This window comes from Microtus pennsylvanicus, chromosome 5 (assembly GCF_037038515.1).
Source record: "Microtus pennsylvanicus isolate mMicPen1 chromosome 5, mMicPen1.hap1, whole genome shotgun sequence".
Taxonomy (NCBI): Eukaryota; Metazoa; Chordata; class Mammalia; order Rodentia; family Cricetidae; genus Microtus; species Microtus pennsylvanicus.
In genome coordinates, this window is record NC_134583.1 from 120,071,232 (window position 1) to 120,085,423 (window position 14,192).

At 36.1% G+C, this 14,192-nt stretch overlaps 1 protein-coding gene across 5 annotated transcripts in view; it reads left to right on the forward strand.

Annotated features, from left to right (window-relative positions):
- The window catches only part of Lcor (ligand dependent nuclear receptor corepressor), a 101,754-nt gene that overhangs the window by 49,110 nt on the left and 38,452 nt on the right, over positions 1-14,192 (forward strand). For all 5 annotated transcript variants that reach the window (XM_075974086.1, XM_075974084.1, XM_075974083.1 and 2 more), the window contains exon 5: positions 10,469-10,601. Coding sequence is in view for 2 of the 5 variants with exons in the window: in XM_075974083.1 (XP_075830198.1) it covers positions 10,469-10,601 (133 nt within the window). In the remaining 3 variants the exon portion in view is untranslated. The remainder of the gene's footprint in view (positions 1-10,468; positions 10,602-14,192) is intronic.

Here is a 14,192-nt window from a genome sequence, read left to right on the forward strand (position 1 = left end):
AAGGTCAAAAGAGGGCATTGGGTGTCCTGGAAGTGAAATTACAGATGGTTGTGAGCTGCTATGTGGATATTGGGACTTGAACCTGGATTCTCTGGAAGAACAAGTGCTCTTAATTAACTGCTGAGCTAGCTCTTCAGCCCCTATTATTAGTTTCTTAGCAGCCTCATTGTACAAGTTTTAAAATATTTTTATTTTTTAATCATGTGTATATGTGTATGTTGGAAGGAGAGGCTTTGTGCCAGTGGATACCAGAGGTGTTGGATCCCTACAATGGAATTTTGATGTTGGTGTAAAAAATTGAATTCTGTTACTTCTGGGAGGAGTGATACATATTTTAATCCAGCTCAGCATATGATTTTTTTAACCCTTAGAATATTAAGAACCTTTCACTCATATGAGTATTTTATGGCATTTCGGAATTTCCAGCTTCACTACATTAGTGTTTTGGGCATTATTTAGTAAGATACAGTCTTTAACTGTAGACAGCATTATGGTAGCATGGCAGTTTGGTGACTGACATATGACTGTTGTGTATGGCGTGAATGCACCAGACCAGAGTGTGGTAGCTTGAGATTTCACCTTACCTGTAATAGCACATACCAAAACTTAGTAATTATTACTGGGTTTTTGTTTTTTTTTTTTGATTTTTGAGACAGGGTTTCTCCGTAGCTTTTTGGTTCCTGTCCTGGAACTAGCTCTTCTAGACCAGGCTGGCCTCGAACTCACAGAGATCCGCCTGCCTCTGCCTCCCGAGTGCTGGGATTAAAGGCGTGCGCCACCACTGCCCGGCTTATTACTGGGATTTTGCATTTAATAGTTGACATGCAAACTGTGGAAAGTAAAACCACCAATAAGAGAAACTGCTTTAATAAAATACCACAGAGCTTAGGGAATATAATTTATAGGTAATGATAGCCATCTTTTGAGTAACCTCTCTGCCAATACTTTTTTGTATGTTGTGGTTTAATCCTCAAAACAATCCTGTGAGGTTGGTTTAAAAATATTCTAATTTTACAAATAAGAAAATGGAACGAAGGGGTCAGAGACTGTTACAGGCAAACCCGCATAGTTGAGATTTCACGTTTGTTTTTGGCATTAATCCAGTTTGTTAACAAAAATAGCAATGGAAATGCTGAGCGTGAGAGGAAGAATTTAGCAGGAATTGGGATCAGGAAAATAAATGAGTGTAGAATAGTTCAGTGCTGTTTGAAATGCCAGTTTTAGCTATGCTGGGAGCCAGTGAGTCCCTGACTTCTTGACTTGCTTACATCTTTTCCTTTTTTGTTTATTGGCAAAAGTAAGTATTCTGTGTATTTACTAAAAAAGAAGCAAGAGATTTCATAAATTTGAAAAATTATATTAATGTGTATTTTGGGTGTATCCATCCATTTGCCAAGAACATATTTGTAATCCTCATTACTTACTCATCTGCTTGTTAAATTTTTTTCTTTGGGCAGGGAGGGATATTGTTTTTTTGTTGTTGTTTTGATATAGACATAGACCATGGTGGTCTTATACTGCTAATCGTCCCATGTACTAGGTGATTTCTCTTGCCTGTCAGTTCCCAAATAACCACTCTGAGGCTTAATATTATGGCTTATTTATTATTAGCTAGCTCTTAAAACTTATACTGATCCATTTCTATTAATCTATATCTTACCACGAAGCTTGTGGCTTGTTGTCTCACATCTTTCTTCCCCTTAGGCTGCTAGCATCTCCTTGACTCCTGCCTTCTTTCTCTTTGTATTCTATTTGGCTTTCTTGCCTAGCTATATTCTGCCCTGCCATAGGCCCAAAGCAGCTTCTTTATTAACCAATAATAATAAAACATATTCACAGCATGCAGAGTGGCATTCCACATCACTCCTGCCTCAGTAGCCTGAGTGCCACCATGCCTGGCATTTAGCCTTTAAAAGATTTTTTTAAGGCATAAAATGTGCATGATGGTGCAATAATATGTAGAACCCCAAGTAGGAAGCATTAAGGACAAATTCCCCAATCTCATATAAGTATTTTTAGAGCAAATTGATAATACAAGAGAATATAAATAATAAAAATAATAGATGTTACTGGAGTTGCTTTATCTAGGAAGTAGAAACTAATTTGTACCTCAAAAGAAAATCTGTACTAAAGTAGTTGATGTAAGTAGTTGTTTTTTAGTGTGCAGTAGAGAGATTCATAATGAGAAAATCATAGGATCTAGCAGTAACCCAGATAATGAGCCTGAACTAGACTTTTTAATTTGAATATTCATAGGGATTCATTTAGGAAATCTGGTCTAAAGTATTACCAGTACTTGGTGACTATAGAAGTATTATGTAAATGTTTAGTGGATGTAAAAGAAAAAGTAGAAGGAATCAGCTTCCAAGCTCCGGTGGCTTTTGAGGAAGGGAAGAAAGGTGAAGCAGCCAATTGAAGTTACTTGGAAAGCAGTTTATAGTGAAAATAAGCATAGAATTGAAAATGTTCAGTCCAAATAGAGTTTCGTAAATGAAATTGAAATACAGTATACAAAAAGAAAAAGGAGGGAAGGAAGAAGGAAAGAAGTAGGTAATGCAAGATATAAAACTAGTGCTGTTTCATGTACAGATATAGTGCTGTAGGAGTTCACATATTGCTTAGACTTTATAATGCTATTATCCTAAATGGATGGTTTTTATGTCCTTGCACTTAAAATGATGATAGACATCTACGGACAGCCATAGTCACAAGAGGAGAGGGATAAAAATTTCAGAAAGCCTTCTTATGTATTGGACTTTTGAATAAAAATTGGAAGTAGTATCCGTTTTGGATTTCCAATAAGTAGAAACCCTTAGGCTGGAGAGATTGTTCAGAGGTTAAAAATACTGGCTACTCTTCCAGAGGTTCTGAGTTCAATCTCCAGCAACCACATGGTGGCTTACAACCATATGTAATGAGATCTGATGCCCTCTTCTGGTATTTAGGCTTACACACAGTCAGGACATAGTATACATAATAAATAAGTAAGTAAGTAAGTAAGTCTTTTTAAAAAGAAGAAATCCTTACTATTACCCTTATTATTGTGAGGGTGACTTAAATTTATCTTTATTACTTTTTAATTGCTTGTGATTGTGTCATGTAAGAAAACTATCCGCAACAAATGATTAGTTGCTGTACATTTTGAATACTACATAAAACAGTTTCTGTAGAGTTCCTTTAGGAAGTTTCAAAAGACAGGTGCCTAGAGGATAATTCATTTTCTTTCAGATGCCTACAGGATGGTTGTCATTTTCTTTCACCTTATGAGGTTGCAGGTCTGCTTTATTAAATGTGTGTGAGGCAGGGGGCGGGAGTGTTGGAATAGTTAACCAGTTTTATAGGAATTGTATTAAACAGATTATTTGGAGTAGTATCAACATCTTAATACTTTTAAATAGTTGTCTGTTTTATAAAAAGGATTTACTTACTTCCAATAGTAAAATCAGCAACTGTACATTATACTCTTGCACAAAAGTACCAGCCAGTGGGAGATAAAGGTACTGGGTGATACTCAGTCATGGATCTAGTAGTATTCATATGAGAAACCCTTGAGCAGTGGGGCAGCTGCCTGAAGGTCTCTTATTTGAATACTAATGGCAACAGACTTGAGATTCTTTTGGTTCCTTTCTGTCTTTTCATGACAGAGTTTCTCTATGAAACAATCCTGATTGTCCTGGAACTCGCTTTATAGACCAGGCTGGCCTTTCACTCACAGAGATTCACCTGCCTCTGCCTCCCATTCTTTTTAAAGTTTTTTTGTTTTGTTTGTTTGTTTTTTCCTTCGAGACAGAGTTTCCCTGTTTAACTGTGGACCAGGATGTCCTTGAACTCACTGAAATCCTCCTGCCTCCTGGATTTCTTTTTTTTTTTTTTTTAAAATATTTATTTATTATATATACAACATTCTGTCTGTGTGTATGTCTGTAGGCCAGAAGAGGGCACCAGGCCTTATTACAGATGGTTGTGAGCCACCATGTGGTTGCTGGGAATTGAACTCAGGACCTTTGGAAGAGCAGGCAATGCTCTTAACCACTGAGCCATCTCTCCAGCCCCCCCTCCTGGATTTCTTAACAACTCTTTACAGATATTCCTAGGGATTTTATCAGATCATTGAGTTTTCAATGTCTTATTTTTAAAAAATGTCTATGTTAATGTCTCTACCTCTTTGAAATCCTAATTCTTGTAGCTACATTAGTGTTAAACCAATACTTCCCTTGTGTTTGAGGTCTTCACATACTCGCTTTTCAGATGTATTAATAGTCCTCCCAAATTAAAAATGCTTCAGTGTCTTTCAGCCTTTAAATTTACTTGTATTTCTACTCATTAACTTGGTATTACGCTTAGCCAAACTGAAGACAGCATTTATATATAGCAAAAATTGTATTAAGCACGATTTATACCTTGTTTATATAAAGAACAATAATTTTAAGATTCTCTTATATAATTGACCTTAAAGTAAATGAACATTTAAAGTGATGGAGCCATTTTATCTGGGACTTGCTGGCATTTAAAATAATAAGATGAGGGAGATTGGCATTTAAATCAATGAATTGCATCTTGTCAGCTCTTTTTAACTCATTGCTTAAAATGTCAGAAAGCATGGGTAACAGGCAGAGCTGCAGCTTTAGAATCATGACTCTGGAAGGCTTTTCTAACATAATTACTAAAAAAAAAAAAACAACTTGTGTATATACACTTGCTTTTAGTTCCTAGGTTTTTATGCCCTATGGTATGAATTCATAACAATTACACCTAAATTTAGATAATCAAGGCACACACTAGGTATGTATTTAGATCGGAGTAGCTTTCAAAAGTCATTCTTTCACTTTTGTATTACACTTAGGAAACCCAGGCTGCTTTATTTTCCTCAAGTAAAACTTGTCATTTGATTTTTCCTTTTTCTTTTCTTTCATTCCATTAAGAGAAAATAAACAGCCATTTATTTAAGCTTTCATTCTCCTCTCGTCTTACCTTCCCAGATGTAGTTTGACAAATGTTAGACTTAAAAAAGAAATGGTAAGAAATGTTCGGCCTTACTATTTAAAATTTAACTTTATTAACAGTTTATTGCTGTGAGGGCTGACTTTCATGCTGATACAGGTTTCTTGCTTTGTTTATTCAGTGACACCTTTGCTATTCCAGGGACCCCTGGAGCAATGGTTGTTTTAAGTCTGGGAAAAGTTTCACATTTCTATCAGGTCAGCAAAATGTGCTCTGTTACGAAGTCTTGCCCACACACTGCTTTTTTAATACCTTCAAATTAAAAGAAGGGACTGTGTATGCAGCAGAACTTGCATGTGGCTTGTAAGACCTAAGTATTTACTGTGTGACCCTTAACAGAACAATTCTTACTTTGAGTGGAACATTTACTCTCAGTGACACATTTGGAACTTTGTATCTTTACTACCCTGAAACTAATTTTCAGTGATCTTTCAAATTTGAAGTAATATTTTTATACAGTAAAACTAATTGAAGGAGTAGGGTTAGCTGATTTTGGTAAATGTTTTCATTCATATCCACTAGCATAGTGAAGGTTCTGCTTACCCTAATGTTTTCCTCGTTCTGCTTCCCACAGTCATCCAGGCTTATGCAATCACTAGAGTTTTATCTTTCCTAGTTTCAGTTAGGAAACTGTCTCAGAATAAAGGATATATTTGAATAGATCTGTATTGTGAGTTGAATTATGTCCCCCCAAAAGTTGTGATGAAAAAGAATAGTAAGTGATGGTATTTATGAATGGTACTTTATTTGAAAATTAGACCTTTGAATTCTTAATATAGTCTAGTTAAAATGAAGTGATGGTTCTGTGGTCCATGAATCCAATGACTTGCTGTCTTTATAAGTAAGAATAGAGATTTGAAGGGACAAACAAACATACAGGGGGAAGGGGTCTATAAAGATAGTAGTGGAGATTTGATTACATCATCGTGAGCCTGGGAATGCAAAGGTTGTCAGCAATCGCCAGAAGGTAGAAGCAAGTATGGAAGGACTTTAGAGACTTCAGAGCATCCATCTTTGGCCTACAGGTCTAGAATATCTGACAGACTTAGCTCTGAAGCAGGACATTTTTGAAGGACTGTCTTACCTTGTCTTGACAAAGTTTGTTAGTTGCTTTCTTTTGCATCCTCCTGGTTCAGTTAAGCTGGTATACTGTCAGCAATTGAGGCAAGGGCAGTTCTTTGCCCAGCTTTTGCCATAAAGATAGCAAATTCCTTAATGCCGTTATCTTTTCTGAAGTAGATTGATGCTGTCAGGAGCAGATGTGTCTTCCTCGCATAAAAAGCTTTAGGTCACTAAACATAATATCATATTCTGTAGGTCTTTGAAGTACTTGAAGATCATCTATTTATATCTGTGTATGACCTTGAAAACATACCTAATGTGACTAAGTTTGACTATTATTGATGACTTTAATCTGTATTTCTTAATTATGCATTATATTTTTAATGAGCTGCAGAAACAGTATCCCAAACAGGAGTAGAAATATACATATACTATAACAAAATTAACTTCAGATTTCTATCAATATACACTGTAAAGTATTTAAGACTAGTAGTTACTCTTTTAGTTTAAAAGTAAATTTAATAATCTAACTTTTTATCTGTTATTTCTATATCCCCCCCCTTTTTTTTTTCCAGAAAGGAAACACTGAATCTAATCTCCTTCATTTAGCTTTTTTTTTTCCTGATGGTTGCCAATAACAACTTGTAGCCAATCCCCCACTTAAATGATAATAAGCATCCATAACCCATCTTTTGGGGTTGTGGGCATAGTTCTCCTGCCTACTTGTTGTTTGGGGGCTTTGGTAATTTTGAGGGGAAACTTGAGAAAATCAGGATAATTGTTAGGTCTTGGCTGTAGTATTCTGTAAGTTTGGATCATCTCAGTTAGCAGCCTTGAAGCTGTTCTGGATGCTGGATCACCTCAGCAACCCATTTTTATTGGTATCTGGTCCTCTTACTCTGAAAATATATAAACTTTTAAAGGAAACATACAAATCTGTATTAATGCAAATGTAGACTGTGTTGTGCATAAGTTAGCCAAAGATGATTTTTTTTCTAAGTTTTGAGCATGTAAAATATACATCACATGTCTTGTAGTTCTTCCAGGTTTATTTATGTTTATAGCCAGGATTTTCAGGGGGTCTTTCCAGATCAAACCTGATTACCTTTAATCTGGAATGAATCTGCAGCCTCTCATTTTCTGTGACAGTAAAGGCATAACCTCTTCCCCAAAGTAACATATCTTTTGACTTTCATTTTGAAGTCAAGACATCCTTAAAAATGTATAGGTTGGTTTAATCCAGCAGTTTTTATAATCCAGTGTGTCTTCGCAGCTGCTATTCCTTCCTTAGCAGTCAAAAAATTAAAAAACAATACAATTACATGTAGTATTCAAGCTCTGTAATTTTCATCTTTATTCCATCTTTTAAGGGTTTTATCATTTTAAAACTTTTTTGGTTTTTTTTATATTTCTTTTTTTATGACTGTCTATACCTTCTTTTTTCTCTCCCAAGCCTATGTATATTTTTAAGCACACTGTAACCATTTAGAGGTATTTTTCCATCTGAATCAGTCTTTACTGAATATCAGTATTTTTGATTGCGTGAGACAAATCTTAAACTGCTGTGTCAGCTGCTACAGGTGTAGCTTAGCTTAGTGCATGGCAATTGGCAGCTGGCTCTTCCCACAGGCAGCTTCTGGGAGACATGCGATAAGGAAGCTCCATTTGGCTCTGTTTCCGTGCATTTTAGAACTCTTATTTTTTTTAAGCTTTCTCAGGCTTTATTTATGTGGCCCTCGATGTTGGGTGCCATTTGTAAGTGGACTTTTCTTTCCTACCTACCAGTTCTGACACAGAGACTGATAACTCAGGCTTATTACTAAAAAACTCTTACAACTTAAATTAGCCTATATTTTTTATCTAAATTCTACCATGTGACTCATGGCTTGTTACCTCATTTTGTACACGTCTTGCCCTCATTTTGTACACGTCTTGCTTCCTCTGTGTCTGGCTGGAGACTCTCCTAACGCCACCCTTGTTCTTCCAGAATTCTCCTAGTCTGTCTTTCCCGCCCAAACTCTTCTACCTAGCTGCAGGCCAGTCAGTTGTTAATTAAGCCAATTTGAATGACAGATCCTTACAGTTTACAAAAGGATTATTTCACACACACCTATAGTCTGGAGGCTGGAGACATAGCGCAGCAGTTCAAAGCACTGGTTATTCTTTCAGAAGACCCAGGTTTGGTTCCCAGTACTTACATCCAGACCCAGAGGATTGAATGCCACCTTCTGAGTTCTGTGAGCACTAGGAACATATATGCATGTTGGCAAACACTCATGCAGATAATATAAATCTTTTTTTATAAATTATCAAGGAAAAACCATGGATTCTGGTTTTATCAGATACTTAAAGTATTAATACTAATTCTTAATTAACTTTTCTGAAGTATGGTAGGGAAGGCTTTTATATGCTTCATAATAGATAAAGAATATATCAAGAACTCGTAACAATAACAACATAGTCTAATTAAAAGGTGAGCAGATAATCTGAATCTTCAAAGAAGTGTTCACATGACCAAAGACCACAGAAAAAGTTTGACATCAAATGACAGCAAGCAGATATAAACCTAAGCCAAAGCATAACATACATAACACTTTTCTCTGAGAATGGTATCTTAGGGTTCCTATTGCTGTGAAAAGATACCATGACTACGGCAGCTCTTATACAGTAAAACATTTAATTGGGGTGGCTTACTTACAATTTAAGAAGTTCAATCCATCATCATTATGGCAGGGAGTGTGGTGGTATGCAGGCAGATATGGTGCTGGAGTAGTAACTTAGAGTCCTACATCTTGAAGGCAGCAGGAATTTGAGACACTGGCCAGTATTCTGAGCATAAGAAACCTCAGAGCCCACCCTCACAGTGGCACAAGGTTATATCCACTCCAACAAAGCCACACCTAATACTGCCATACCCTTTGAGGTTATGGGGGCCACTTATATTCAAACCTATCATGGATTTTTTTTTCTTTTTTTAAAAAAAGAAGGTATTCATGACTGTATGGAAAACTTGGAACTTCATACATTTTTGTGGTTACAACTACTTTCACACTTCTTCAAATGCTAAACATAGTGATCTAGAAATTACCTTTTAACTGTATGTATAGTTATGAGATTTAAAATAGGCATCCACACAAAAACTTGCGTACTTAATACTCTCATTACTTATGTGATAGTGGAAAAGTGGAAACTGTCCAAATAGTCATCAGCTGTTAAATGGATAATATGTAGTATAGCCATAAAATGGAATGTTCATTCAGCAATAAAAGGAAATGCAAACATCTTCTATGATATAGATGAATCTTGAAATTATATTCTAGGAGAAAATGCCACCGCCTTAAAAAAAAAAAGGCTCCATTTAGATGAAGTGGTCACAATAGGCATATCTTCAGAAGTGAAATAAAGTGTAACAGGCTGCTTAGGGCTGGCTGCAAGCAGCAGGATAGAGGTTGTGTGTAAATGGGATAGAAATACTCACATTGTGATGGTAACAATTTATAGTTATGAATAAAATCCATTGGGTTTTACATTACATGGGTGAGTTGTATCATTAAATTATATCTTAATGAAATGAAAGAGTTTAAATGTGAAACAAATAGGTATGATGGTGATTATAATAGGAAAATCCTAGGAAGTGGTTTCAGACATTAGTGGGTGTATTTTAAACGTGTAAGGAGTTTGTGGGTTATAATGTGCTTTCAATTCTTAAACACATTTTATTGTGCCAAGTATGACCTACTTTCTTTAGAAAGCTTCTTTAAGTAGTCTGTGGTGAAAATTTGTAAATGCATGAGTTTAAACGCTGCTGTGATGTGGAAGGCATGTGAACACAGTACTTAATTGATGCTTAGAAGGTATACTGTGCATTTCTCTATCTTGTTTTCTGTGGTCACTGTCATTGTTCTGGCCTCCTGTTTACTTGTAAGAGGCAAGGCTGGAAGTAAATGCAGAGCACTATCAGCTTACCATAGCGCTGCAGCAGCCTTGAAGTAATGTTGGCAGTCTCTGGAGTGAATTGATTGTAACATTTTGGGAACTTTTAATCCCTATTTTATTGCGTGTATGTAATATGTGTTCAAGCACATATATTACTATAACTAAAATACTTAAGTGTACTTGTAACAGGTGGTGTGTGATTTTAGTTCTCTATCATAGTGCTAGTTTTGACTTATTTATCAATTAATTGAACAATACAGTAAGATCTGAGGACTACTATTACAATACTGTTATTTAGGAACAGAATTTAAGTTCTAAGTATTTAAACAGATTAAAAGTTTCTAAATATTTTAATTGTATTATGCTAGTTTGTCTTATTGGCTAGTAACACTTGTTTTTATGCATCTGTGCTTTGGATTTTTAAATGGGGAGAGATTTTGTACAAACATTTCACGCGATATTTTTGCAGGGATACTTAGTCGGTCTGGATGAACCAGCTTCTGGAGCTGGGCAAGAAGCTTTGCTTAAACAAGAGCACGCAAAAGTCACTCGACTCCAGAGACAAACAGAAGAGTTCCTCAATGCAGTCTTTTATAGAAAAGGTTGGTTTTGGTGGCAAACAACATAGCCTGCTTGTCTTATATTAATTTCCGTAATTTCAGTGTCATTTTAAGTTATTCCTAAAACATTTCTCTGTTCCTTTATCACATTAAATTTGGAATAAGGTTAAGACACCTATTGCCCCCTTTAATACTGGAGTAGGGGTTTAGTTAAGTAGTTTAGAAATTTATTATGACTGCAATTTGTTAGACAAGCTTTAAAATATAAAATGCTACTGTTTAAATCCTTAACACTTATAAAAACCAGTTCTGTAAATTGAAAATCTGACCTGAAATTTTATTTGAAGTGAAAATGTAGTTGACTCATATATTTGTAAGCATTTTTTTTTTTTCTTTCGAGACAGGGTTTCTATGTGTAGCTTTAGATTCCATCCTGGAACTTGCTCTGTAGACCAGGCTGGCCTGGTAAACATATCTTGAGATTTAAAAAAAAAAATGGAGTTGGTATGGTGACATTATTTTGCCGTGTCATATGTAGAGGCATATGTCAGTCTTGAGGCTTAGGGATTCGTAGAGGCAGTAATTCTTCTATTTCTTAAAAAAAAAAAAAAAAAAAAAAAAAAAACTTTAAAAAATCTATTCATTTTATTTTACATATGAATGTTTTCCCTGATTGTATGTATGTACACTACATGTGTGCTTGGTGCTCTTAAAGGTTAGATACCCTGGTATTGGGATTATATATAGATGATTGTGAGCTACCATGTGGGTGCTGGAAATCAAATCCCAGTCCCCTACAAAAACACTCTTAACCACTGAGCCATGTCTCCAACCCTTTTCTTTGTCTTTCTTTTTATGTTGTTGTCAGTTTCATCCATTTTGCCCCCCTCCCCACTTATCCCCACCCTGCTCCCATGCCCCACCCCTATCCCCTCACCACACTTCCTGCAGGGTCTGACTATGTAACTGGTTGTTCTGGATCCCACTCTGTAGACCAAGTTACACCCTGGAACTCACAGAATCTGCCTGCGTCTGCCTCCCAAATGCTGGAATTAAAGGCTTGTATTACTACTCCCAGCTTTAATTCTTTTCTTAATCTGTATAATCTCTTTATGATCTTGTTTGAATTAGTGAAGAGTCTCTATTTTCTGTCTGTCTCTTCCTTTCCTTTCTCCTCTCCTCTCTCCTCTTCCCTCCTCCTCCCCTCCTTCCCATAGTTGTGTGCCACTATGCTCAGTAGAGTTTTCACCTTCAATAAATTCTTTCTGAATTAATTTCTGTTCCTTAATTACACATTCCTTCTTCTGCTAAGGTAGAGATGATTATGATAGTTTCTAAAAATGTTTCCTCGACGTAGGCATACGTCGTAGTGTGCACGTGTAATCCAGGCAGTTGGGAAGTTGGGTGAGGGGAAAGGAGTTCTTGGTATTGCTGATTATCTTGGCTACATTTAACCCCCAGCAGACCCAGAGCGCCCATCTCCTTTAGTGCACTCACTCACCTGTCCAGTGCTACTTAGACAACTCATTCCTCCAGAGATGCCCACCAGCCTTCTCAAGGTTGACAGTGTACTAGAGGAGTGAAATAGGGTTCTAATATTGGTTACTGTTGGATACCAGCTGTCCTGCTTAGTATGGTCAGTGTTTTCAGAACCTTATTTAAGTGAGATGTCCTATAAACTCAGGGTATTCCTTAACTAAGTTATTGTTTGGGGAAAAATACATGGTTTTGTATTTTCATTGCTCTGTCAGACTCACTTTATCAAATTAAGTACCCCACTTTCAAAATTACGTTTTTTTTTCAAAAAGTAGTTTTATTAATTTTACTAATATTTTATTGTTTCAGTAACAGAATTTATATTGCCAAGTGTGATATCACTCCTTTAATCTTCAATCCCGTATAGTTCCAGGACAGTCAGGGCTACATAGTGAGACTGTTTCAAGAAAGGGTGGGGAGATTGACATTTAAGGTATAACCTAGAAACAGCTTATTATCCAAATATGTTTACAGTCGTTCCACCAGAGTGGAACAATGTCCTTGGTCTGTGTGCTGTTTTAGCAACCTTTTAAACTCAAGATCGGAAGCCTTCTACTTACTTCTTGGTTAGGGAGTACTAACAGCAGATTCCTTCAGTGACCTTCTACCCTACTTAGTTCCGTGTCTTTGTCCTCAAAGAATAACTTCGGTTGAAATTCTTATAAGCTTTTGGTTCATAATGTTTACAGCAGGAATTCTTACCTTAGAATTGGTTTTAGGATTTCAAAAGTTCGAATTTTTAAGAAACAAGTTATTTGTATATTTGTTGCACACTGTTGTGAGGTGCTTAGAAAAAGGAACTTGCTTTGGATTAAGTTCTTTCTCTTTGTATTATATGTTAATATTGTTAATTTATAAGTATTTTATTAATCTTCATGAAAATATCTCAGAGATGGACATTTGCATGCAGTAATGCCAAAAATGGGCAATTATCCATGGAGATGACAATGAGTTTTTCTGAAGAGAATAATTTGTATAACTCAAGATTGGCTTTCTCTTATCCTAAATGCTGAAGAATGTGAAGATGTTTTTAAGTTTCACGTTTTGGAATCTTTGAGTGGACTTCATCAATTTAGAGCTCTAATCGGAAAATCCAAAATTCAAACATTTTTGAGTGTTATATCAACACTTGAATGATTGGAATTTCAGAGCATTTTGCAGTTTAGATTTTCATGTTTGTTGTGTTTAGCCTTTAATTGTGGTGCTTGGTTTTAGTTTGTCCAAGGGTTGTAAATTGTGTATTTTAAATAATTACTTAGGAGTTTTTGTAAAGCTAAGTAGGGCTGTACATGGAGTATCCATGTAGTAGTCTTTGTAATTGGGCCTGTGCAGCAAATCCTAAGAACAGGCACTGTACCTCTCACAGTTGTCACAATCACATTCTTTGTCAGCCATTCTATTCCCTGTGTTAGACGTTTTGATAATTTTGCCAGCTATGGTAACCTTTAATCCCAGCATTTGGGAGGCAAAGGCAAATGGGTCTTTGTGAGTTCAAGTCCAGACTTGTCTACAAAGTGAGCTCTAGGGGAGAGAGGGAGGGAGGGGGAGAGAGAGATATCTCAAAGATTCATTTAATAATTTTTTAAAATAGTGTTTCCTTTTTGAAATATACCACTGACTGTGCTGTAACAGAGCATTTGTGTGTGTGGTTGCTTGTTTGTTTATTTCAGAGACAGGGTCTCAGTGTAGCTCTTACTTTGCTGAAGTTCACTGTGTAGATCAGCCTAGCCTCCAGTTTGCCTCTGCCTCCAGAGTACTGGGATAAAAGGTGTGCCACTACGTCCAGCTGTGCTGTGCTGTAACAGTTATATGTTTATCTGTAGGTTCTCTCCTCCTGCATCTGATCATAGTTGCTTTTACTTGACTCCATTGTGAGTGTTTCACTAGGTATGACCATAATTACAGAATGTTCTAAGTAAATCAAAGAATAAATACATTCAGGAAACTCAGACTCTAGAGAACTTTAAATGGCAGCAATGCCAGTCATACACATTGAATATTTTATCTCATGACTGTGCTGTTTATTCAATAAAGGGACAAGGTATAATACTGACATTTACACATCCAAGGTGGAACTTAATAATTCTTACCATGAAA